General features: G+C 40.2%; 1 protein-coding gene across 2 annotated transcripts in view; it reads left to right on the top strand.

Annotated features, from left to right (window-relative positions):
• Window positions 1–25,169, top strand: part of LOC122807281 (uncharacterized protein ZSWIM9-like) — a 465,391-nt gene that overhangs the window by 222,972 nt on the left and 217,250 nt on the right. For both annotated transcript variants that reach the window (XM_044078413.1, XM_044078404.1), the window contains one exon: window positions 6,627–6,710. In XM_044078413.1, coding sequence (XP_043934348.1) covers window positions 6,627–6,710 — 84 coding nt within the window. The remainder of the gene's footprint in view (window positions 1–6,626; window positions 6,711–25,169) is intronic.

The raw sequence follows: 25,169 nt of genomic DNA, 5'->3' as shown, positions 1-25,169 counted from the left end.
ATCAAAGGAGGTCATCGTGCCCCTATATTCCTCCCTCATCAGACCCATGATTGAGTACAATGCCCCATTTGGTATGTACCTCACCCGGCACTTACAACAGCTGGAGAGACCCCAGAAGTACCTCACCAAGAGGATCAAGGGTCTCCAACATATGTCATATGCTGCCAGGCTAAAGAAACTCCAGCTCTATTCAGTAGCATACCGCCTGCTCAGAGGTGATCTGTGCTTGACGTACAAGGCCATGTCCAACCAGGAATTGATGGACATGCTCCACCTCAAAAAATCAAAATCCATGAGAACCACGAGAGCCAAAGATTTAAACCTCAGTACAAACATGAATAGAACATGCTGGAGGGACAGATTCATAATTCAGAGGCTTCCCATACTCTGGAACAAAATCCCAGTCCATGTTAGGCAGAGCCCCTCACTGACTCTCTTCAAGAGAAATCTTGACGAGTGGATGGGAGATCGTAGGTTTACCCTGGGGGTCACCCCTGTGTCGCTACTTAACAGAGGCACAGTAAACTAATTTTAATAAGTAAGGGGGTCTTCAGTGTGTCACTACTAGACAAAGGCACAGTATTCTAAATTTATCCTATACACCTTAGTACCACTACATGGGGTGGCGAAAGCCACATCTCTAGGGCTAGGCTTGCAAATGTCCCAGAGCAGATAGCCTAGTACTAAACTATGAAACTATGAAACTATGAACACTGTCTCTTTGTAATACTCTACGGTGCTGTTCTCCTCGGGCCTCCACTGAAAATGGGTCTCTGACCCAGTGGACTTTCCCGGTCAACAAATGCTAATAAATAACAAATAAATAGAATAAATAAATAACCGAAAGAGATGACATCTTAGCAATTTTAACAAAATTTGTACATCAAAGAGTATACGGTATTATACGAACTAGGTTAGCATATATATAATATATATATATATATATATATATATATATATATATACATATATATATATATATATTAGAAAACACAGTATGATATTTTTGAGGAAGACTTGAAATGATTTGAGGTAACAGAGTAAGGATATATATATATATATATGTATATATATAATATATATATATATATATATATATATATATATATATGGAAGGAAGAAGACATAATAGGATAGTACTGTATAGTGTAGAGCTAAAGTGGGTGGCCACGGTGGTGCAGCGGTGAGCGTTGCCACCTCACAGCAAGAGGTTCTCCAGTTCGATTCTTGGCTGGGGTGCCTTCTGTGCGGAGTCTACATGTCCTCCCTGTGGTCGCGTGGGTTTCCTCCCACATCCCAAAGACATGCAGTAGGTGGATTGGACACTCTAAAATTGGCCCTAGGTGTGAGTGTGTGCATGTGTGTGCCTTCTGTGGAAGGTTTGGCGCCGGGCTGGCAACTCAACACCGTAAAACTCCACTGTCAATCATGAGCTGACAGATGATCCACTGTGGTGACCCCTAACTGGAAAAAGCCGGAAGAAGAAGAAGTTTAGAGCTAAAGAAAGTCAGATGGTGTGTATAAAAAGTGGAGAATATAGAGTTAGTCAGGTGGGTAGCAAGAGCAAAGCCAGGACTTTTCTAAGTGAGTAAGTAGAAGTTTCTTAAATTGTACTATGGTGCAGATGGAAGTGGGTAGTTTATTTCATAATTTAGGAATTATGTTAAGAGAATAAGGATTCTCCAGCTGAGTTGTTAGCTTTGGTGGATTTAACTAGGATTTTTGTCACTGGAACGGAGTGTTCTAGTTGTAGTGTATGGTTGTATGAGATCTTGAAGGGCTGGGGTTTTATATGGTTCATGGAGTATTTTATGGGTGAAGGTCAGTTGCTTGTATTGGAGGAGCTGAGGAAGTTCTAGCCAGTTTAGTTGTCTAAGGGCTGTGCAGTGGTGTGTTTTATAGGGGGACTTTGTAGCGAATTTGGCTATTTTATTGTAACACTAGTGTAGTTTAGTAAGGTCTGATGTGCATAGGTTGGTTAGCATAGTGGAGTTGTAGAATAGGAGTGACAGGAGGTGTGTCCGGGCAATGGTAGCTTTTTTAGAGCTGGTTAACAATTTATTGTTTCTGTAAAAGAGGCCTAATTTTTTATGAACTTTTTTGATAGTTTGGACTATCTGGATATCAAATTTTAGATTGTTGTCAGTTTCGACCCCTAGCAGTTTGGTATGTGTCACAGGGGTGATAATAGTTTTGTTTTTGGACTCTAGGGTGAAAACGGGGAGTGTTTTAGATGTTCTTAAGGGGTAGAAGAGGAGGAGTTTGGTTTTATTTGGGTTTAGAATGAGCTGAGAATTGGTAAGCCAGGATTCTTCTGATAGAAATGAGTTAGGGGCTATGGTGTGGAGGTCCTGTATGGTGAGGGCAGAGCATATGAGGGTAGAGTCATCTGCATATTGTATCACAGATGCTTGGTGAGTGGAGGTGTGGAGTTGGTTGGTAAAGAGGGAGAACAATGGTGGTCCTAAGATCGAGCCTTGTGGGACACCTAGGGAGACTGGAAGGAGAGTGGACAGGTGATGTTGCCACAGTGCAGCCTGTTGTCGGTCTGATAGGTAGTTTTAGAACCACGTAACATTCGAAGCACTAAGGTGTAGGGAAGAGAGGATCTTCATCAGTTTGTTGTAGTTTACCATATCGAATGTTTTATACAGGTCTAGAAATATGGCAGATACGAATTGCCCTGAATTACTAAGTTGGTTGACTGCATTAGTAAATGACATGAGGGCTGTAGTTGTACTATGATGGGGGCAAAATCCATGTTGTGGATCATATTCTGAAACTTGAATAATGTAAGATTTTTGAAGACACAGAGTTCAAATATTTGGTGCCATGTGGCTTGCCAAAGCCGCAGCTGCATTCTGAGACTGATTAAAAAACTGTCTGTGCTTGCAATTGCTGACTCTTTCCCAGGATTGTTAAGACAAGTGGGTTAAAGGAACTGAAAATGGACATAATTCTTAAGTCACTTGAAACAAAGCAAAAGTTTTTGACTTGATGTTTTGCAAAAGCATAATAATATATCTAAAGTTGATGTATGCACATTGAAGGGAACTGCTGCAAAGATGCATGTGAAGAGGAATGTACTCCCAACATTTATCAAACCCAGATGAACCACGTATGCTTTCAAAATATAGATCCAGAAATATGCATCTCCTGCAAGATAAATTAACTGAACCTATAGGATATACCTGTCGGGCTACACCGCCTGTTCCTGCAATGCAATCACATGGTTACATGAAAAAGAGGGTTTACAGGTAGGCTGCACAGTCCCTACCTGTTGAGCTGGGCCTTTTTTTAGTAACTGGTGATTTCCTGCTAGTGTTCCCAGTCAAAGCAAGTTTAAACATTTTCTGACTTTGGATCCTGCAGTGCTAAAAATCAAAGAGCTGTAATATTTCCTTTAATTTCTAGGCTGTATGGAATCCAGAGTGCTTAATTATCTCTGTCTCTTATTTTGACTTGAATGATGTTATATTGTGATAATCTGATTTTCTTTTATTAAGATATTGCTATTACCACATTTTTTTGGTTAGTGTGTTGAATGTCTATCTGACAATCCAGTGTTATTTTTCTATTTTCAATTACTGTATAATATCAGTTGTACTTATTCAGGCTAAGTTAATGTCAGTACTTTGTTTCCTGTTATATTATTTCCAATATTTTGTTTCATGTTTCAGACACCTATTTTCTGCTGGTACACTAGCTTATATTTAGTGTTTATAATTATTAGTATTATTAATATTATTATGAAAATTCTGATTTATTTACAATATCTGCATATTTGGGGAGAGCTTTTACTTTCTGGTTAGCAAAGGCATTATTTTTTTCTTTCAAGAGTAGTTCTTGTTCAGGATATTATTCTTAATTCCAATAGTATTTTATTTTGAACTAAATTTTCTACTACTGTTTCTACAGTTATCTTGCTTCTGTAATGGTGTAAATAACACACATCATGCACTTCTGTGCATTTTGCAATCCATTTACTTATTTTTTCCTTGTACTTAATTATTTATTCAATGCTTTAGTCAGCATATAACATAATTGGGTTGTAGATATAAAAGGGGGCATTTTATTACCTTCTGTCCATTTGACTGTCATTGTTTGCCCTCTTCTGTTTCTCTCCTATGCAGAAGATTGTAAATTGCTGAAACCTACTGGGCAGTGGATGGCAGGTGTCTTATTTCTGCATGCCCAAGTTTTAATAACCTTATTTCATGTAATGTGGTGAGACGCTTTGTGAGATGACATCACACTGGGAGCAGTTCTTCCTCTGGTCCACCTGTTAACCTAAAAACTAGTTCATCATCAGATTGATAAGACCTGCTCTTCACTGGCTCCCCAGTAGGCACTGCTATTTAATGCCTTGTTGAACTGCAATAAACACAGCATAATTCTGACTTTTTTTGGTGGGGGGGGGGGGGGTGACCTGATGTTAATTATTGAAACTGGTTAAAGTTACACCTTTGGATAGGGGCAACATGTAATGTTCTCACAACGTGTTGCTCTACCCATCACTGAATTATTTGCGTATAAAGGTTATTTGTGTATCAACTGTCCAGGCTAAACAGCTATGAGAATCTAAGACTAGGCTTTTGATTATCCTCACCGATCGATAGTCCTAGTAAATACCTATGAACCTCTGGTAGCTTCTGTGTCACAAATGTCTGTTTAAACCATTGTCCATGGTTGCACAGTTCCAGAAATATAGTGGACATCTGTTGTACATGTGCGCTTGACGCGTTGCAGTTGGACAATCAATTCACCATCTTTTTTGAATGTATGACTGGGACAGGAGTAAATTATGATTATTTCCTTGGTATACTGCTTCTACTATATAATAAACCAAAAATTGACACACAAAGAAGAGATTAGCACCTGTTAGGCACAGGTATGAGTAATTAACATATAAAGACATTAATTTCAGCCTCATTTAAGTTATTTCCAGTTTATTCCAGTATTCTACAGACCTTTCAACTCTTAAGGTACCATCCATGTTTTATGCTGGAATATTTCTGCAAGAATTTATGGGGTTTCTTATTAAATTTTTACCATCTCACTCAAGATGGTTGATACTAAGTGACTTTAACATCTAGGTTAATTAAGGAGTCTGTTAACTTTGCCATGGATTTCTGTCAAACTGTGAATGGTGTTGGCTTCATTCATGAAGTTCCCTTAGCCACTCTATAAGAAGACATTAATTAGACTTTTTTTTTTTTTACTTGGAAGTAGTCATACCTGTGCTGGTTGTAAAATCAGTGTCTTAATTTGATCACTGTCTTTATCCACTTCAGCTTAAGATTTCAACCTCAACAAACTCACGATTTTGAATTGGATCAGCATAGAAGTTTGTTTAATATGTCATGTTGTGACCTGATGCCCTTACTAGACCACTTCTCATCAAAGAGCACAACAGATGATCTTTGTGAATTCCTGATGACTATTAATTCAGCTGTTAGGGTGCTCTCAGTCATTTGACACTGGTTACTGTATGACCCAAGACTATGCTGACTAAGAAGTTACAACTGAGTCAAGATTTTCATGATCTGAGGAAGCATGGTTGAAAACTGGATTATAAATGGAGGATGTTTTTGTAGATTTAGGGACATAAAGGTATTACTGTTCTTACTGTTGTCGTGCAGACAGAACACCATTATTATTATTATTATTTTATTCTAGCCTCAATGGATTTGTCTACCTCACTTATCAGGTGTCTTGTTAGTAACCAGACAAATGTTTCTTCCACTTATATTACAGAAAACTAGTTTTATGCTAACTATAATGGCAAATGCTGAATAGTAAAATAGTTTAGTATGCTTTGTTATACTGTGCAACATGAAAGAATATGCTCACAGGATACATTCACAGGACAAGGTTGACATCTGTAGCACATAAACTCTGATGCTACTTTCTACAAGCATGAAGATATTGTCTGTTGTTATTATGGGGCTGGTCTGTCCATCCAGGATGTGCAGGCTGTTGTGTGAATGACTTCATAAAACTAGCTGTTATGGAGGCAATGTTGTATTGGACAAATTAGTAAACCTCAGTGTTTAAAGTGCGCACTTGCATCTGCAAACAGCAGCAGCTGTGTAGTGGTAAAGGTGCTATTGCATACTGGGGACAAAGATGGTCCTTTTTGCTATAGAGATGATGGGAGTAGCTTACAGCCAAACCATTATTGTTAATGGTCTGAGGCTTTATCAGCTATGGGAGAGTACGTGAATGAATGGTAATTTTTCCAGCAATAATTTGAGAAGACATCTAGTCACACTATTAACTCCGGTAGCTTATGACCTTAATGATTTTAATTTTAATGAAATTGTTCTTAAAACATAAGCTTGTGATCAGTCATACTGGATACATGCTTTGAGAAAAGAAATACTATATTGCTGTCCTTTATGGTCTCTTTATAGATGTATGCACTTTCCTTAACCACCTAGTATGTTAGTGTTGTAGGTTAACCCCTGTATATATGCAGACTGCAAGTGGAATTTCAGATGTATCCTTAAATTAAGCATCTTAATATAATTTGTCAGTCGTACCATATAGATTGTAAAAAGGGAAGACGTAGCATACTATGTAATCCAAATAACTTTCTGCTCATTGTCCCTTATACTTCACAGATTAATATGATCAAGAAAGTGACAGGTTTGAACACTTCCTTCCCTGTGAGCGAATCTGGAAGCCTTCAGAATGAACCTTCTCAGGTTTGCAGCTTTTCATATTTTATAGTTTTGTTTAGCTGTGTCACTAATGTCAATCACATTGTTATGAAACTGTATTTCATGTCTGTACCATAATTAATTGTATTTCTTTTGAAGTATACACTTTCATATCAGGCGCTATTAATATTGTTAAATCTGTTTAGTATTTGTTAGCATTTCTCTGCTGTATATCAGGAGTTTTTTTCCCCGGGTCTCCGCTGAAAATGGGCTTCCAGCCCAGACGGACATTACCTGGTAAACAAATGTAATAAATAAATAAATATTTCTGCACTTTATTTGCAGCAATGAACATTACTATGGCAAAAATCTCCAGCTCTCAGATGTCTCCACTGTGTATAGTTCATTGCCTAGTACTTAAAACCTGTCATCAGTGCTGTTATGTTTTTGTGTTGACACAGTTGTGGGATAATTATGTCATGGTTAGAACTCAAGAAGTACGAGATTTAAAAATCCAAGTGGAATCAGTTTCTCCCAAATATTGAAAATCTTTTGCTCAAAGAAGCTGAAAGCATGGACTTATTTTGCATCTATTTTACCATATATGTCAGTCAGGTCAGTGTCCATTTGTGATAAGCTTTACATGTAATAGCAGAACAAGACATGTACAAAATTTGTAGTCTGACATTAATACAGCACTAACGATATGTCATGCAACATAGTATTTTAGGAGCAAGTTCTGTCCGTGGTCGCGTAACAGTGTGTTTCATAGATTATTACTAGGCTAGTTTCCCTTGTGGGCCATTTTGCCCCTAGCCAGTTACCCCATGTGAGAAAGAAACCCTGCACCTTGCATCTGTAATGTAAACACCTTAACCTTTATGCCAACTTCCCAACTCCTTTAATGATGTGTTTTTTTAGCAAATATCCTTTGTGGTAATTGCGAGCACACACACAACACACAACAAACACACACACACACACACACACACACACACACACACACACACACACACACACACACAAATTCCAGTTGCGCTGCTGACTGGCTGCCAACTAAAGCTCTATGGATTAAATTTCATGAAATTTACTTTAGGTCACAAAAAAGACAGTGCAGGTTGTCATTCAAAGAACCATTATTTCAAGTTTTCAGGGAAGAGCCAGTCATCCCAGTGAGGAGAGTACTTTTTTCCTTGTAGCTGTATGTATGTCTGGCTGAAATAAGCAGATCATGTTTAATCTTGGTAGACAGTGTATCCCTTTGGCAGCAGTTTTGACTAAACAACTCCCAGTGCATCTGATTGGGAAGTGAGCTTTTATTGATTTTACTATGTGAGGTGATGCGAAAGTCTTTTGAAAGAGACACCATAGTACTCTTAGTTGGCGTGCAAAATGTGTATCACTTACATTATTGTCATGCAGAACTTACAGAAAACTAACAAAAAACACATTTCTTTATTCCAGACTATCTGCCAAGCTTAAAATATGCCACACAAATTGTCGGCAGCTTAAATAAACTTACATCCATGCCGTACATGTCAAGCTTCCTTATAGGCTCTATGCATGTAGCACAGCTAACACAACACACACACATTCTTGTAGCACAGGTGCTTTAAGTATCTTATGCCGTGCTGGTAGTACACTGTCTATGTTTTATTATACCATTACCTCCAGTGCTGTTCATTTTTGTGGGCATCTCTGGTACTTGGCATAAGTTTAAACTGGAAATATCACTTGTTGGCTGTGGGGATTGAACTTGCTGAGAAAGAAGACTGAAGAAATTGGAAGTTTAATAAAGACAAATATAGTAGGAAATATAGTATGATTTGTATGGTTTCAATGTTTCAGCCTTTTCGCAGACTGGCGTCTTTCTTTCTCACCCACATATATCCCAGTGGTGTGCAGGAGCCACTCAGTTAATGTTTTTTTTTTCTGTTTTTTTTGTGGATAGCTGAAAAGTTGTTCCAAGCTGCCTGTCCTAGTGAACTGTAAGACCCATTTTTACCTTTACCTTTTATTATTGTGAATAATGTTATCTGCCCTAAATATGTAAGAAAACAAATGACCAACCAACATCTTCCTGACCTAGTCGCAAAGTGGAAACTACACTCCAACGGTCAACACTATTCCTGCCTGAATTGCATCCCATGCACATTTCTTAATATCAGTTTAGCCAATCAGTTTTAGAGGCAGCATACACATCACTGAACCATTCCTGGTAGACCCCAACTCCTGTTCGTTCTTTACTCCATTTTTTTTTTACCTGATCCTGTAATTTCGTATACTGCTCTCTGTAGTATCGTACCACTTTTCTGAGATCTCTTCGTCCCCTCCTTTCCAGTGACCATTATAGGTGCTCCCAAATCTGTACGCTGTTCAAAACATAAAACTAACTTTCTGCCCAGGACCAGTTGTTCAGTCTCAATTACTTGCTTTCTTCTCCCAGCAATATTGTGTTCCTGAATTACTTATAGGTTCGTAGGTAGGTACTAGGCTATTGGCCCTAGGGCCTATACAAGCCTAGCCAAAAATGTACCCTGGCTTTCGCCACCCAAGAAAATTATTTTCCTGTGCCCCTGTCAAGCAGAACCACAGAAGTGATCCCCAGGGTTAATTTCTTATTACCCATCCAATCATCAAGATTTTTCTTGAAGAGTGCTAATGAGGAGCTCTGTTTGACATAGATAGGTAGTGTGTTCCAGAGTATGGGAAGTCTCTGGGACAGGAGTCTATCCCTCCAGCATGTTCTGTTTATCGTGGTGACAAGGTTTAGGTCCCTAGAGCGTGCAGCTTGGAGGGATTGGGATTTCTTTAAGTGGAGCATGTCCAACAGCTCTGGGTTTCACATAGCTTTGTATGCTAGGCAGAGATCGGATCTGAGTAGGCGATATGCAACAGAGTAAAGCTGGATTGTTTTGAGACGGTCTGCGTAGGGCATCTGTTTGAGGCCAGTAATCCTTTTTGTGAGGTATTTCTGCGGCCTTTCCAGTTGTTGTAGATGTCTTGTGAGGTACATACCAAAAGGGGCGTTGTACTCTATAATAGGTCTAATGAGTGATGAGTAGAGGGGAACAATGACCTCTTTTTTTCTGGATGAGAAACCTTTTGTGATGAGGTGTGCCACATAGAAGGATTTCCTGACTACTGTGGCGATGTGATTATCAAAGGAGAGACTACTGTCCACCTGTCTCTCAATGTCTCTTATCACACTTTCAGTGTTAAGTAGACTACCACCTATGTGGTAGTTCATGGGTACAGAGTTTTTACCAAAGGGGATGACAATGCACTTTTTGGCATTGAGCTTGAGACCATGGCTTTGACACCAGGCATCTGTCTCAGTGAGGCCCTTTTGTAGGATGTCCACATCATTAGGAGTTTCGATTATGGCTCCTAGTTTGCAGTCATCTGCGAATTTAGTTAGCCAAAGACGTTCTGTGTTAGCCTGTACTTCAGAGAAGTAGATACCAAACAGGAGAGGACCCAGGACTGAACCCTGTGGTACTCCACTTGTCACTAGTCTGTAGTCTGATTTGGAGTCTGCTACTTTCACAGTGTGGGTTCTGTCAGTAAGCCAGTTGGCAACCCATCTTGTGACGTAGGGATTTATACTTAGTTTAGTGAGTTTATCTATAATTCCAGAGTGGGAGATGGTGTTGAACACCTTGGTGAGATCTAGATAGGCTGTGTGAACCACCTTACCCTCATCTATGGCTTTGGTGACTGCTTCAAAGAAGTCTGTCAGGTTTAGGAGACATGATCTGCCTTTTACAAACCTGAACTGTGTGGGGTCCAGAGTTTGGAGATCTCCAATGTCTTTGTTTATGAGTTCCATGATGATACATTCCATGGCCTTGCAGACCAGGCTCGTCAGGCTTGTGGGGCGGTAGTTCCCGGGGTCTTTTGTGGCCCCCCCCCCTTTGTGGAATGGGATAACCGTCGCTGTGCACCATTCAATGGGCACAAAGCCTGAGGTGAGGCTATGATTGAACATGGTACTTAGGTGGGGTGCCAGTTCATTCTGAAGTTCATGTAGAAGGCAGCCTGGGATGTTGTCAGGTCCCATGGATGCTGTGTTCTTGGCTTTGGAGAGTGAGGCTTTGACCTGTGCAGCCGTGATTACAGGAACTTTGCATTCTTCCGGTATAAAGATGGGCCCTTTAGGGGATGAGAGGGGGGTAAAGTTAGTACTCAACCTATCTACCAGGATGTTGGCAATATCAGTTGGTTCTGTATATTTAGTGTCATTGTGCTGTAACTCAGAGCAGATCTGGGTGTTGCTGTTGAGATTCTTGACATAGCTATAGAATGCTTTGTGGTTGTCTTCAGAATCAGTGGTGATTTTGTTTTCATAACTAGCTTTGGAGGATTTTATGCGGGTTCTCAGCTTCTTACTGAGGCTGACCAGGGAGTTCCTCCACTCATGGGATTTTACTCTTTTTTGCAACAGTTTTTTTCTTCTGTTGTAGAGTTTGTTTATGGCAGAAGACCACCAGATTGGCTGCCTTTTTTTGGAGGATAGCATCTTGGTTCTGTTAGGGATAGCACGATCCATGCACTCATGTTAGTGCTTATAAAGTGCATTTGTGTAGGATTCAGCAGTCGTACCTCCATTGTCCATCTGCATGGGTGTCATGAAGTTAGCCACTTCTGTCTTAAGAAGCATGAAGTTGGCTTTGGAGAAATTTTTTATGGTTGTTTTCCTAATGGGGCGTGGGAGCGGGAACTTCTAGTGAAGTCCTGGGTAGTGCCTTTACTAACTGTCTCTGAGATTGTTTTTCTTGTAGCCTTGGTGAACTGGTCCACCTCATTAGTGCATGGCTACGCGCAGCATTTACATTCTTTCCCCCATACCTCCCTTAGAATTTTTACTTTCCCACCTTTACTCCCATAATCCATTGCAGTCGTTAAAACTGACTACTAGCCTACTGCGCCATCTTTTCAAAGACTGTCGTCTTTCTTTCTGACCCCCATGCATCTTGGTGGTGTGCAGGAGCCACTCATTTACTGTTTTTTGTGGATATCTGAAAAGCTGTTCTGAGCTGCCTGTCCTAGTGTACTGTAACTATACACCTCTGTCATGCATGACCCATTTTCACCTTTACCTTTTATTATTGTGGCTAAGGTAATATACGATGGTGTAGTAGCTTAAACTATTTTCTCTAGACTAGGTGTTTGTAACTTTATTGAGCTATCTTTATTAGAACTTTTAATATAGTTCTTTGTGTATTCATAAGCCAATGACTGAATAAATGCTGGCTACTGACTTGCTTGCAAACTGTGTTGCATTCTCAATGGACATTGGGTCCTGCTGCTTAATAGAGGCTCGGTGGATATTTTTAATTATTTCAGTCTAGCGACTGGACCTGCTTGCGGCATTCTGATTTACCTGGTTATTTTGTTTTCCATCTGGATTTACAGTTTGTTTTAGAATAATAGGATTTTCCTACTGTAAATTAGGATAAATAACTTGTTAACTGATCAAGTGTTTTTTCAGAAGTGGATATCATAATAGTAAATCTTTCAATGTTTGCTTGGTGGATTCTATGACCCTTGCTATTCTTATATATGTACCCCACATGCATGCTCTCAGAGTCAACTGTAGAGCTTGTTTGTTAGACCACCTAAGTGCCAAAAACAGTTAAATGTGACTAGTTGTAGAACATGTTTGTATTAGAGAGGCTAAGGATCGAAACTGTGTAATTGATTAGCTGCAGTATCATTGACTGAATAATTTTAGTCCTATAGTTGTTTTGTTGTGTTTTTGCATTTTTCAGTAATTGCACATCTGCTGTATCTCACTAAACTCTATGTACTTTTTTTTACTCTGCTTCTTGCCTCTGTAATCCTTCTCCCTATACCCTCTTTCTCATTCCTTTCTTACCTGCTTTAACTATGCTAGTCACTAACCACTTGGGAACTCTTTTCTATCTTCTCTGTCTTTTAGACTTCCCGGCCGTTTTTTTCTTCACTAAAGCCCACTGTATCTTGTGCTTTACCCAGTCTGCCTGGCTTCCCAAATGCTAGCTCACAGTCTCCCTTTTCCCTATTTTTTTTAGTTCTAGGTTATCTGCCCTGAATATATAAGAAAACAAACAACTGACCAACATTTTCCAGGTCTAGTTGCAAAGTGGAAACTACACTCCAATGGTCAACACTATTCCTGCCTGAATTGCATCCCATTGTTTTAATATATGTAAAGTAGTGTGCAAATGTGTTAATATCAGTTTAACCAATCTGTTTTAGAGGCAGCCTGCACGTCACCAAACCATTCCTGGTAAACGCACCCACCCATTCGTTCTTTACTCCATTTTTTTTACCTGATCCTGTAATTTCTTATACTGCTGTCTGTAGTGTCATACCACTTTTCTTGCATCTCTTCATCCGCTCCTTTCTAGTGACCATTACAGGTACTCCCAAGTCTGTACACTGGTCAAAACATAAAACTGACTTTCTGCACAGTACTAGTTGTTCAGTCTAAATTACTTTCTTTCTTCTCCCAACAATATTATGTTCCTGAACAACTTCTAGCGAACGTCCCGGGTAGTGCCTTTACTTACTGTCTCTGAGATTGTTTTTCTTGTAGTCCTTGGTGAACTGGCCCATCCCACTCTGTTCACCATTACTATGCTTGGGCTCACTCCGCTCCCCTACCCTATGCCCTTCTCACCCACTCCCACTTTCCTTAGCTTTATACTTGCTCCTGTTTAAACCACACCCCCTCAAAGGTCCCAACTTCCTCCTCCCCACCAATTTTAGCTCACTTTCTCTGTTTCTTTAAGGCTACTCCCTCATCTTGACCCAACCCACTTTACCCACTTCACCTCCTTCTCTCTGAGTATAACCACTCCTCCCTCCTATCTACTACCACATTTACTCCTATGTTTACCTTTTCTATTCACATTTTCCCTCCTTTATTGCTTTCACATTCACCTTTTCACTTTTATCCCTTCTCTTCCTGCCCATACCTGAACGTTATAATCCTGTTACTACTTCTCCTAAACACCTTCTACCTTCTTACTCTCGCTACCACCACTTCCTGTCACTGCCCTCTAACTACCATCTACTTATCACCAACACTGTCCTGTACACATACTGAGCTACAGACCCCAGCTAATTTTACTATTACACCGTCACTCTTTAATTGCCATGACACTACCCTGCACAAATTTAAATTACTGCAGCTCCCCTCTTCCTCTAATAAGGTCAAACTTAAATATCACTTTACCTACCTCATCTCAACCCTACTTAAACTATCCTTGGCAGCTTATTCTGCTCTGGTGATATTCATCCCAGGCCTGGCCCAGTCCCCAGCTCTTCACCCCATATCTTTACCAAACCTACTCACAGTTCCTTTGCTACCCATAAACTTACTCCCATCTCCTCCCATTAGCCCTTTAATAAAAATTTCCCTCCCACTATCTCCAAACACTTATCTATTCTATCACTCAATGTACAAAGTGTAATAAATAAAATCACTTCTCTCCACTCCTGGATCTCTCTCTCCATAATGTCATCCGCCTGGATAGGTTTAACAAAAAAGGGGGCAGTATAGCTATCTTGTATTCTGATCAACTTTCTCTCTGTCCTTTTCCCACCACTCCTCCTAGCTTCCACCCATCTGAAATCCTTATTGTAAACTGTAAACTATACAACCATAAACAAATGACCATCACAGCCATCTATATTCCACCTGGTAACAATATCCCTACTCTTGAACATTTTCTCTCCTGGATCTCAATCTCAGAAACTATCCCTTATGAAACCATTATCCTGGGTGACGTCAACGCAGACTGGAATGCGATAACCTCATAATCGCCAAACTATAGCATTAATCTCTATGGTTTCTCCCAACTAATCTCTTCCCTGACTCATCTGAATAAACACACCAATACTGGCTCCACACTTGATTGGATCCTATCCTCTACCACAATGCCACCACTCTGCCTGATACCCTTAGTGACCACCTTCCCACATTTGTTCAAAGACATTTCCCCCAGTTGAACAACCCCCCCCATACAAGAACTGTCATAACCTCACTAACTTTAACCCTGATATGTTTAATCCTCTGCTGTCCTCTATAAACTGGTCCTTCCTCCATGAACTCCCACTTGATGATGCTGTCAACAATTTTAACAACATCTTTCTCAACACTCTGAACTCCCTGAGCCCCACCAGAAAAATTAGAATTAAATCCAACTTTGCTCTATGGTTAGCGCAACCCACTCAAACCCTTATGTTCAAAAGAGTGCCTGGAAAAACTGGAAAAAAACCTAAATCTCCTACTCACCTCCAAACTCACAGGGAACTTCATAATCTTATCAAGAAGTGGGTTGACCTAGATAAAAACATTTCTATCAAAAGCCATTAAATAGTCCACACTCCACCCCTAAAAAATTTTGGCATACTATCAACAAGCTCTTATATCCTGGCAATAATTCTACTTCTAACCCCTGTCCCAATAGCTCTGACATGGATACAACCACCTTTCTAAATTCCTTCTCCATTGACTCTATTCAACATTTGACTGAAAAAGACAATTCTTCCTACCCCACTACCAATCCCACTCCTTTTTCCGACACTCCCCGTTCTTTCTTAAGCCCTCCCCTACTGCTTATATTAGATCACTTCTCAGCAAACTTAAACCATGCTCTCTTTGTGCTGACAATCTACCTCCATTTTTCCTCAAACTTGCTGCTAAATCTATTGCCTATCCTGTCTGTATTTTAATCAGTAGATCTATCCAAGAATGCACAGTTCCTGAAATCTGGAAGAAATTCTATATCTTACTACTGCACAAAGGCGGCAACTCTTCTGACTCAACTAATTTCAGACCTATCGTAGTACTATCACCCCTATCAAAAATACTGGAAAAATGCATTCATAAACAGCTCCTTGATCATCTTATATGAAAACCTCTTAACCCCTACGCAACACAGTTATCGCCCCCAACACACTACTTCTACTGCACTCATTTAATTTACACAGACCATTGCAAAATGTCGGGACAACAACAAGCTAGTCTCCTGTCTTTTCCTTGACCACTCAAAAGCCTATGATACTGTCACCCACAAACTGCTTATATCTAAACTTACTAGCCTTAATCTATCCAGCTCACTCTTCAATGGCTCTTTCCAATAGATTCCAATCCCTCAGATTGCTTTCTTCCTCCTACCCCTTCCTCCCTGTTCAAACTGGGGTTCCATTCTTGGACCCTTACTTTTTAATATTTTCACCAATAACCTTTACATATCCTGTCCCCCACTCTTCCTTAATACAATACAGTGATGACTCTACAGTTATCTCCTGTTTGGACAATCTCTACCACCTCCTTACCCTTATCCAAGAATCACTCCTCTCAGTGGAACACTGGCTAACCAATAATCAACTCCTACTCAACCTTAAAAAAAATAAACTTGTACTCTTCCTTCCAAAATCTCTGCAACAACACAAAAATACCTTGACTGTCACCTCGCTAAACAACTGTATTATCTCTGTCGAACCACATACAAAACTGCTTGGTGTAACGATCGATGACCAACTTAAATTTGACATCCACACTTAACTCTCACTCAACACACTATCAAAAAGACCCACCAAAAACTTGGGTTGTTATACAGGCACAAAAAATATCTCACTAATGAAGCTAAATGTTCTCTTGCTCAAGCCTTCCAACTCCCCACCCTATTGTTCGCCGCACCCATCCTCACTAACTTACAATCCAATCTGTCTCTTAAACTTGAAAACACTTATAATAAAATAGCTAGATTAGCTGCCAGTCTCCCTTACTGCTCTCACCACTCCATAGCTTTAAAAAAAATGGTAATGGCTTGAATTCCAGCAGCAGCTCCTTCTTCCTCAACTACACATCTCTCACTCCATCCTAAACAGACCCTTCTCCTGTCCTGCTCTCTCAACCCTCATCTCTCCCTACTCCCCAGAATGTACTCTCTGAAGCTCTGATCTTCACCTCTTAGAAATTCACAAGGCTAATAAAAACAGAGGTAAACATCTCTACAGTCACTCCGTAGCTAAAGCATGGAATAAACTACTACCAGACTTAAGAACTATCTCTAACTCTTATAGCATCAAAAATTCTCTCAAGGACACTTTACTTAAATCTTGTATCTGCCCCTGCACTGCACCCACTTAATATTCCTTCTCTGTTTTCCCTCCTTATATTCATCCTGTGCTCACTCATAGCTATGAGTTACTACTACAGACATATGGGTTTTTGTTTTCTGCTCTCTGGCAACTCTGATTGTAATCAGTATTAATTTCTTCTATGCTACTTGTTTGTAACTGTTTTTTTTTGTTGTTGTTATAAACTTTATTGCAATTTATTATGTATTTTGTATATGTTTGGAGCTTTTCTCCTTGGTCCTGCACCGAAAAAGGGCATTAGCCCAGTCGAAGTAACCCAGTTAACAAATGTCAAATAAATAAATAAAAGAATAAATAAAATGAATGTCATATTCAAAGCTGAAGAGAGTAATTTACAGTCTTGTTTCATATTTTCTTTCCAGTAAAGTAAGATGAAATAAGTCAGTTTTATTATGTGCTGCTGGTTTCATTCTGAAATAAAGCTATAAAACATTTGAAGAGCTTGCTTGCTTGCTTGCTGATAAGTAATCTTTACCCACAACCATGCAAATTAATGCACCACTTTCAGTCTTAATTCTTTCAGTAAGAACACTAGTCAGTTTGTTATTATGTTACTGAGGTAAGGAATTTAGCTCAAAACTGCAATTGTGGCGACATGTTGTAAGTGTGACAATGACTTGTCAGTGGCATAAACAGGGATAGTACTTGCAGAACATTGTTGTCTGAGAAAAGCTTAACATTCAGAAATGCATTGGGATGGCATAGGCATGGGAAGTGGCTTATAAAATGTATTAGATTTGCCCAAATATGTAAAGCATGTTTCTAGAAGAAAGACAGGGCTGCAGAAATATGTCGTGGTCCATAGCTTCTACAAAAATGATCTGCAGGAGCAAGGTTTGGTTAAAGCATGTTAAAGATGCATTGGCAGTCATTAGCAGCAGGAATAGAAATTAAACAGTGACAAACTTTATAACTCTAAATTGCTTGGCCATGCTGTGAAAATTTGCATAAAAAAACACATCTTTCTAACAACAGATGGTTAAAAAGGTATCCAAATCAAACCACTGTTGAATATTGAATGTAAACTTCCCCATCAAAGAAGTCATGTTAAATGCCATGTGCAGGGAGCTGAAAAAGGGAAGGCGAGAGAAGTTAAGTATGTATGGAATGAATGGCTAATCAAAAGGATCTTTTAGCACATGTACAGTGAAAGTAAATTAGAAAACTATTATAACAAGCAGGTAGAGGTTGCAGTGTTTCTGTGATAAAAATGCAAAATATGTAATAATATTGAAATAAAGGATTATAACTGCTGCATGTTGGAGACATGAATGTCAAGAAATTTATCTCATCAGCTGACTGAAGTGAAACTCAAGAGGTGAATCTTGACATCTGTGTTGAGAACATGTGACGACCTGGGTAAGATTGGACAGACTCAGTCCTAACCCTGTGTAGTGCATAGAGCTTCACTTGCTTACATGTACTACAAATGCTGGGAAAAATGTAGAGTGCCAAGTGTTTTGAAGCACTGTTAAAATTGGGTCTCTCACTGAGGAGTGGAGGACAATGCCAGCCAGCAAACAACAGCAACAAAAGATAAAACAGCTCTAAAAGCTGTTAGATACGTCACTCTGTCACACTTCTAAACAAAATGTTTGGCAGAATGAGGTATGTAATATATATTATAGCAATAACCCACGCCTGGGTGTGGGTAATGTGGGATTTACCCACGGTTGGCGTGGTTTGGTCCCGAGGGTGAAGCCCGAGGGACCAAACAAAGACAACCGTGGGTAAATCCCGCATTACCCACACCCAGACGTGGGTTATTGCTATTATACTATGACATTATTTAAGAAAAGAAATAATTACTTTTCTTAAATAATGGCATTGTATAATGCCTCTTTGCTGCCCTTCCGCAGCTGTCTGGTATCCGTGGCAGTTCTGATGTACTGCGCATGCCTACGCAGTACATCAGAGCTGTGACCAAAAGCAACGGAGAAAACAAGATCTCCGTTGCTTTTTGCTGTTTCGCTATGTTAAATGGGTTTAACATAGCGAGACAGCTTTAAAATAAGCAACGGCATTTGTTAGAACTGTACAATTCTATACATTTTGATGAAAACGTTATTTTTATTACCACAGATGTAGTTATTTTGTTTACAATCATCCCACATGACACAAGGTTGCAGTGTTTTCACAATATGTTATTGAAAATTATTCTAAAAGTGCAAATGAGATTTTTATTTTACTTGAATTAGTGTTGAAAAACAACTATGTTTACTTTGATGGGGATTATTACCATCAAGTGGCAGGTGTAGCTATGGGAGGTAGATGTGCCCCAACTTATGCAAACTTAGTACTTGCAGATTGTTAACACAACATTGTTTTTACTTCTCTATATTTTAAGAAAGTATTTCAGTATTTTAGATTTTTTATATGATATTTTAATTTTCTGGACTGATGACTTGTTGAGTGCCAAGAAAGTTTTAGTGAAACTGAATGTTTCCACCAGTTTCTTAAAATTTACATCCTCTTCAGGTATCAATTTGATAAACTACCTGGATATTAAAATTTCTAAAGATAATGTACAGAAAAAATATGTCTTGAATATTTATAGAAAGGTGGCATACTCCAACTCTTTGCTTCATTATAACAGCAACCATACATTTTACCAGAAATGAAACATTAACAAAGGCCAAATGGTGTGCTTCTCTAGAAAGGTTTTAGTTGATATTACTTTTCAGATGGAGCTAGAAAAATTATGTAAAATGTTTTTGAAAGAGGCTATCCAGAGTCATTGGTCAAGAAAGTCAAATACAAAGTACTTTCAGGTAGACAAGACAAATATGCCCCCATTTTAAATGCACACACCAGCACACAGAGAGATGAAACACTAGTAACTCTTTCATTTCCCTGCTATAAATACCGTATTTACCCAGTTTTGCACACCGGGCAGCGCCGTTTAGCTAGGATAAAACTATTCCCGGCTCCACAAAGTCTCCTCTTCAATTTTTCCCTTGGAACTAGACAAACTTTCAACTTAAGCATTCAAGCCATTCATTTCTCATCCTGGCACTTGCTCAAAACTTATAGCAAGCACTTATAAACCCTAGCACTAGACCCTCCTGTACTGTACCGAAGGACAAGGCTCTCTATTCGACCTTACCAGCCATCCAGTAAAACAGTTCACTATACCTGTCCAGGCATATCCAAAGGGCAGTTTCAGGTGTACTCTCCATCCAGCTGGTGAATCTGGGCATTTTGAGGCAATGTTACAACTGCCTCATGTACACAGACAACCCCCTCCTCCTACCACCAAACACTAATACATGTGAAAAATGCAGTTATACAGCCAAACTAGAGGCTAAGCTCTTTCAACCCAAGACTGGATCAGACAGTCAAGAGGAGAAGGGAAATACTTGCATCACACCACCAGTCTTACATAGACCCATTAAACCAGCACCAGCAAAAAACACACATAAATACATGAAAACATACTCGGAGGCTCTAAATAAAAATCTGCAAAACCAACAGAGACCTCCAAAGCAAACATCCAAGCAACCTCCACCGGGCCCAACACAAACCATGAAACAAATACTTCACAAAACCAGTGTGCCATGCAATCACAGCCCTTAAGGCAAAATAACATACCCAACATACTAGTAATAGGTGACTCTATAGTCAGGCACACTGACATCCCACTCACTAGGCTGAATAAGGAGAAGGTTACTGTTAGCTGCCTGTCGGGTGCCAGGATCTGCCACATAACACAAGCACTCAGGTCACTCCAAAACAAGTACAGATATGACTCTGTCATTGTCCATGTTGGTGTGAATGACCTGGGCCGTACCTCCCTGGACTACATGAAGAGAGACATGGAAGAGCTCTCTGATCACGTAGCCCAGGCCGGTATGACCCTGACCCTGAGTAGCATCCTGCCCTCACCAAGAATGATACTGTATAAAGAAAAAATTCTCGATTTCAACAACTGGCTAAGTTTCTGGTGTCATTCAAAGGGGATCCAGTGTCTGTCCACCTGGGATGACATGCTCGACAAGCCACACTGCTGCGCTAGAGACGGCTTGCACCTGTCACCCTTAGGCTTTTGAATACTGGCCAAGGCTCTTGCCACCCCCATAGTGCCTTTTTTAGGCAAGGCTCAAAAGACAAACCCACCGTCGTAAATAGCACAAGTAACAAATAACTGAGGGTAATGCTACTCAATGCCAGAAGTTTAAACCTCAAAATGCACACACTCGAGGCACTCCTCAGTATGGAGAAAATATATGTGCAGTAACAGAAACCTGGTTTAAGGCTCCAGAGAGCACCCCAGCACTACCAGGCTACAACTCATACCATACATTTTGGACACAGAACCCAAACAGAAATACAAAAGGTGGGGGCGTATCCATATTCATCAAGGATACCCACACCTCCAGGTTAGTGGCACAGTACGATGCTAAAAAGATCATCCATGTGCAACTAACAATGGGCAAAACTGCAATTCAACTTGTAGCTTGCTACAGATCACCCACCATGTCCCAGGACCCCCATTCCACGTTTCTGGAAACATAAAAGTCCTACCAAACACCCTAATATTGGGTGATTTCAATTACTCAAACATTAACTGGGAGAACTACTCAAGTACTAACTCCCTTGCCCAACTTTTCCTAGAATTTATAAACTCAAATGCCCTGGTTCAACTGGTCAACACTCCCACCAGAGGTGACAGCATATTGGACCTGGTCATCACCAACATGGGCGACTGGAGTTCCACACCAGAGGTCAACCCCTCGCTGGTTAGATCTGACCATAAACAAATCACTTTGGATATCCATATTCCACCCCCACCCCCGGACAAGAAAACCACCATGAAAAACTTTTCAAAAGCAAACCTCACATTACTTAAGACTGAGGTGGAAAGTTTCAAAGCCCCCATGCTGAAGGATAACACTGTCCAAGCTGCAAAATCCTTTACTAATGAATTCTACTGGCAGCTACAAGAATGCATGGATGTGCCATCCCAGGCAAAACCAAGAGTCACTCCTCCAAGAAAAGGAAACCAGTCTGGTGGACTCCTGGCATAAACAAGACATATAATAGAAGGAGGAAACTAGTACAGAAAAGAGTAAAATCCCAGAAGGGAAGACATCCCTGATCAGTATCAGCAAGAAACTACGATCCCTCATAAAATCATCCAAGGCGAGCTTTGAAAGAAAAATTGCCAAGGACTCCAAAGATAATCACAAGGCATTCTTTAGCTATGTCAAGAATCTAAGTGGCAATGCTCAGATCTGCTCGGAGTTAGTGCAGAATGGCACAAAATACACTGAACCGACCGATATCGCCAACATCCTGGCAGACAGGTTCAGTGCAAACTTCACCCCCCCTTTCGCCCCCAAAAGGGCCCATAACCATACCAGAAGTATGTAGAATCCCTGAAATCACAGACACTCAGGTTAAAACAGCCCTCTCCAAAGCCAAAAACACAGCATCAATGGGACCGGACGGTGTCCCAGGCTGCGTTCTACACGAGCTCAAAGAAGAACTAACCCTTCACCTAGACACACTGTTCAAACTCAGCCTCTCCACAGGCTACATACCCATAGAGTGGCGCACAGCAACGGTTATTCCACTCCACAAAGGTGGAGCCACAACAGACCCCGGGAACTATTGTCCTATAAGCCTGAATAGCTTGGTCTGCAAGGCTATGGAGCACATCATCATGGAACTCATTAACAGAGACATTGGAAACCTCCAAACACTGGACCCTACCTAGTTTGGCTTTGTTAAGGGCAGATCAAGTCTCCTAAACCTGGTGGACTTCTTTGAGACAGTTACCAAGGCTACAGATGAGGGAAAGGTTGTGCACACAGCCTACCTAGACCTCGCTAAGGCCTTCGACACTGTTCCCCCATTCTGGTATTATAGACAAACTCACTAGCCTGAACATAAACCCCTACATCACAAGATGGGTTGGCAACTGGCTCACGGACAGAACCCACATGGTGAGAGTTGCGGGAGCTAGGTCCGACTCTAAACCGGTTACAAGTGGCGTTCCCCAGGGCTCAGTCCTAGGACCCCTCCTGTTCAGCATATACTTCTCAGAGGTACAGGCAAGCACAGGAGGACTATGGTTATGGACTGCAAACTAGGGGCTATAATTGACTCTCTGGCTGACACAGACATCCTCCAAAAGGGTCTCACTGATACAGATACCTGGTGTCAAAATCATGGCCTCAAGCTAAATGCCAAAAAGTGCATAGTCATCCCCATTGGAAAAAAAGCAAAGTACCCACAAACTACCACATAGGTGGTAGTTCCCTAAATACGGAAGACGTAATAAGGGATCTGGGGACCCAAGTAGATAGTAATCTCACCTTTGATAATGACATTGCCAAAGTGGTTAGAAAATACTTCTACGTGGCCCACCTAATCACAAAAGGGTTCATATCCTAATCAAAAGAGGTCATTGTGCCCCTCTACTCATCACGCATCAGACCTATCTTAGAGTACAACTCCCCATTTGGGATGTACCTTACAAGACACCTGCAACAGCTGGAAAGACCACAGAAGTACCTCACCAAGAGGATCACTGGCCTCAGACAGATGCCCTATGCAACTTGACTGAAGAAACTCCAGTTGTACTCGGTTGCATACCGCCTACTCAGAGGTGATCTCTGCCTGACATACAAGGCCATGTCTAACCCAGAATTGATGGACATACTCCACCTAAAGAAAACCTTATCCCCTCGAGCCACATGCTCTAGGGATCTAAACCTCACCACAACAATAAATAGGATGTGCTGGAGGGATAGATTCCTGTCCCAGAGACTTCCCATGCTTTGGAACAAGATCCCAATCTACATTAGGTAGAGCTCCTCGCTAACACTCTTCAAAAGAAACCTTGACGAGTGGATGGGAAACAGAAAGTTTACCTCGGGGATCACTTCGGTGACTCTGTTGGACAGAGGTACAGAGAACTAATCTAAGGGGGCAGCGAAAGCCAACACATTCTGGCTAGGCTTATAAATGCCTTTGGGCTGATAGCCTAGTACCAACCTATGAACCTATGAACATCAATCACCATTAACAATACTACATACAAGATAGGTGCTATGATTATTAAGTATAACCACCAACCATTAGCACTTAAAAGACTTCGTAGGGACACATAGAACAATGCTTTTAGAGTCGAACTCAGCACAACCCAAGATATCTTATATAATAAGAGTGACAATCTTAAGAACACCTTTGAAATAAATAACAGTGGTACTACTGAAAGGGCTTGTCAGTCAAAAATGATGAAATGCATTTTTATAAATATTGTAAATTTATCAATGACAGCCCCTGTGTCACATTTGAAAGTTATGACAAAACCTTAACTTGTCCAAGGATCTGTAGTTGTGCTACAAGGATGGTTGTGTACTTAGCTACATGTACCTCCTGTCCTGGATTTTATATAGGAAAAACTACCAGGATGCTTAGAAGTAGTCCTGAAAGATTATAGGAATCAAACTTTTTTTCTTTGAAGTGTTCTTTTTTTTTTTTTTTTTTTTTAAGTGTTTTAATGTATTTAAGTATTTGTTACTGTTTAGTGAACAACACGTTTTTACTAGTTCGGCTTGCTGATAAATAACAGTGTAACCTGAGACAATCATCTTCAACAAATGTATCTGAATTCTGATTGGTCAGGTGCTAATTAGAAAGTGTATTTTATCTTGAACACAACTTGCAGTTTTTATCTCTGATGATGCCTTCAGGTGGGAGTTGAAAAAGCTAAAATACCATGTATTTAATAAACTTTGTTTTTATCAGCGGTTTGGCCCTTATTCCAGCTGTTTTTGGTGTATTTGTGAACAGCTTGCCTATTCTGGAGTGGTGTTTCACTGGAGGAGTTTAGGTGAACGACTTCCCTGACCTTGACAAGTGCATGCCATCCAGTCTAAACACACTTGTGGTCAAAATTAGGCTCGGATGCCTTATACATTTCCATTTTTTTAAAATGGGACATTTTGTCATGCAAGTATTAATCCAAAAAAATATTTTTATTCACGATGCCCTGGCTCTCCTTTCTACGTGTGATTTGTGAAAAATATGTCCTAACACTTGTACAAGCTATGCCATGTCAGACAGCTGTAAGTTCCCTATTAACAGTCAGAGTCCTTGTGGATGAGATTATTTGTACCAACATGAATAAAAACAGATACATCCTTACTTACTTTAAGGTGTTCTAAAGCCTTTCGCACATCCTCTGTTTTTGCTCCTGGCAAGTATAATACTGTTAAATGTTATCTTCTCTGCAAATGTAAGTATCATTTCCTTTAATAATTGAATTTGCAATTACAAAAGCATCTTTTGTGACCAGATCTGAAGAATCTTCAACTTCTAATTCAGTAATAT

This window comes from Protopterus annectens, chromosome 1.part1 (genome assembly GCF_019279795.1).
Source record: "Protopterus annectens isolate FY-2018-M chromosome 1.part1, PAN1.0, whole genome shotgun sequence".
NCBI lineage: Eukaryota > Metazoa > Chordata > Ceratodontiformes > Protopteridae > Protopterus > Protopterus annectens.
Note: the sequence above shows the minus strand (reverse complement) of the source record. Positions and strands in the feature narration are given on the sequence as shown.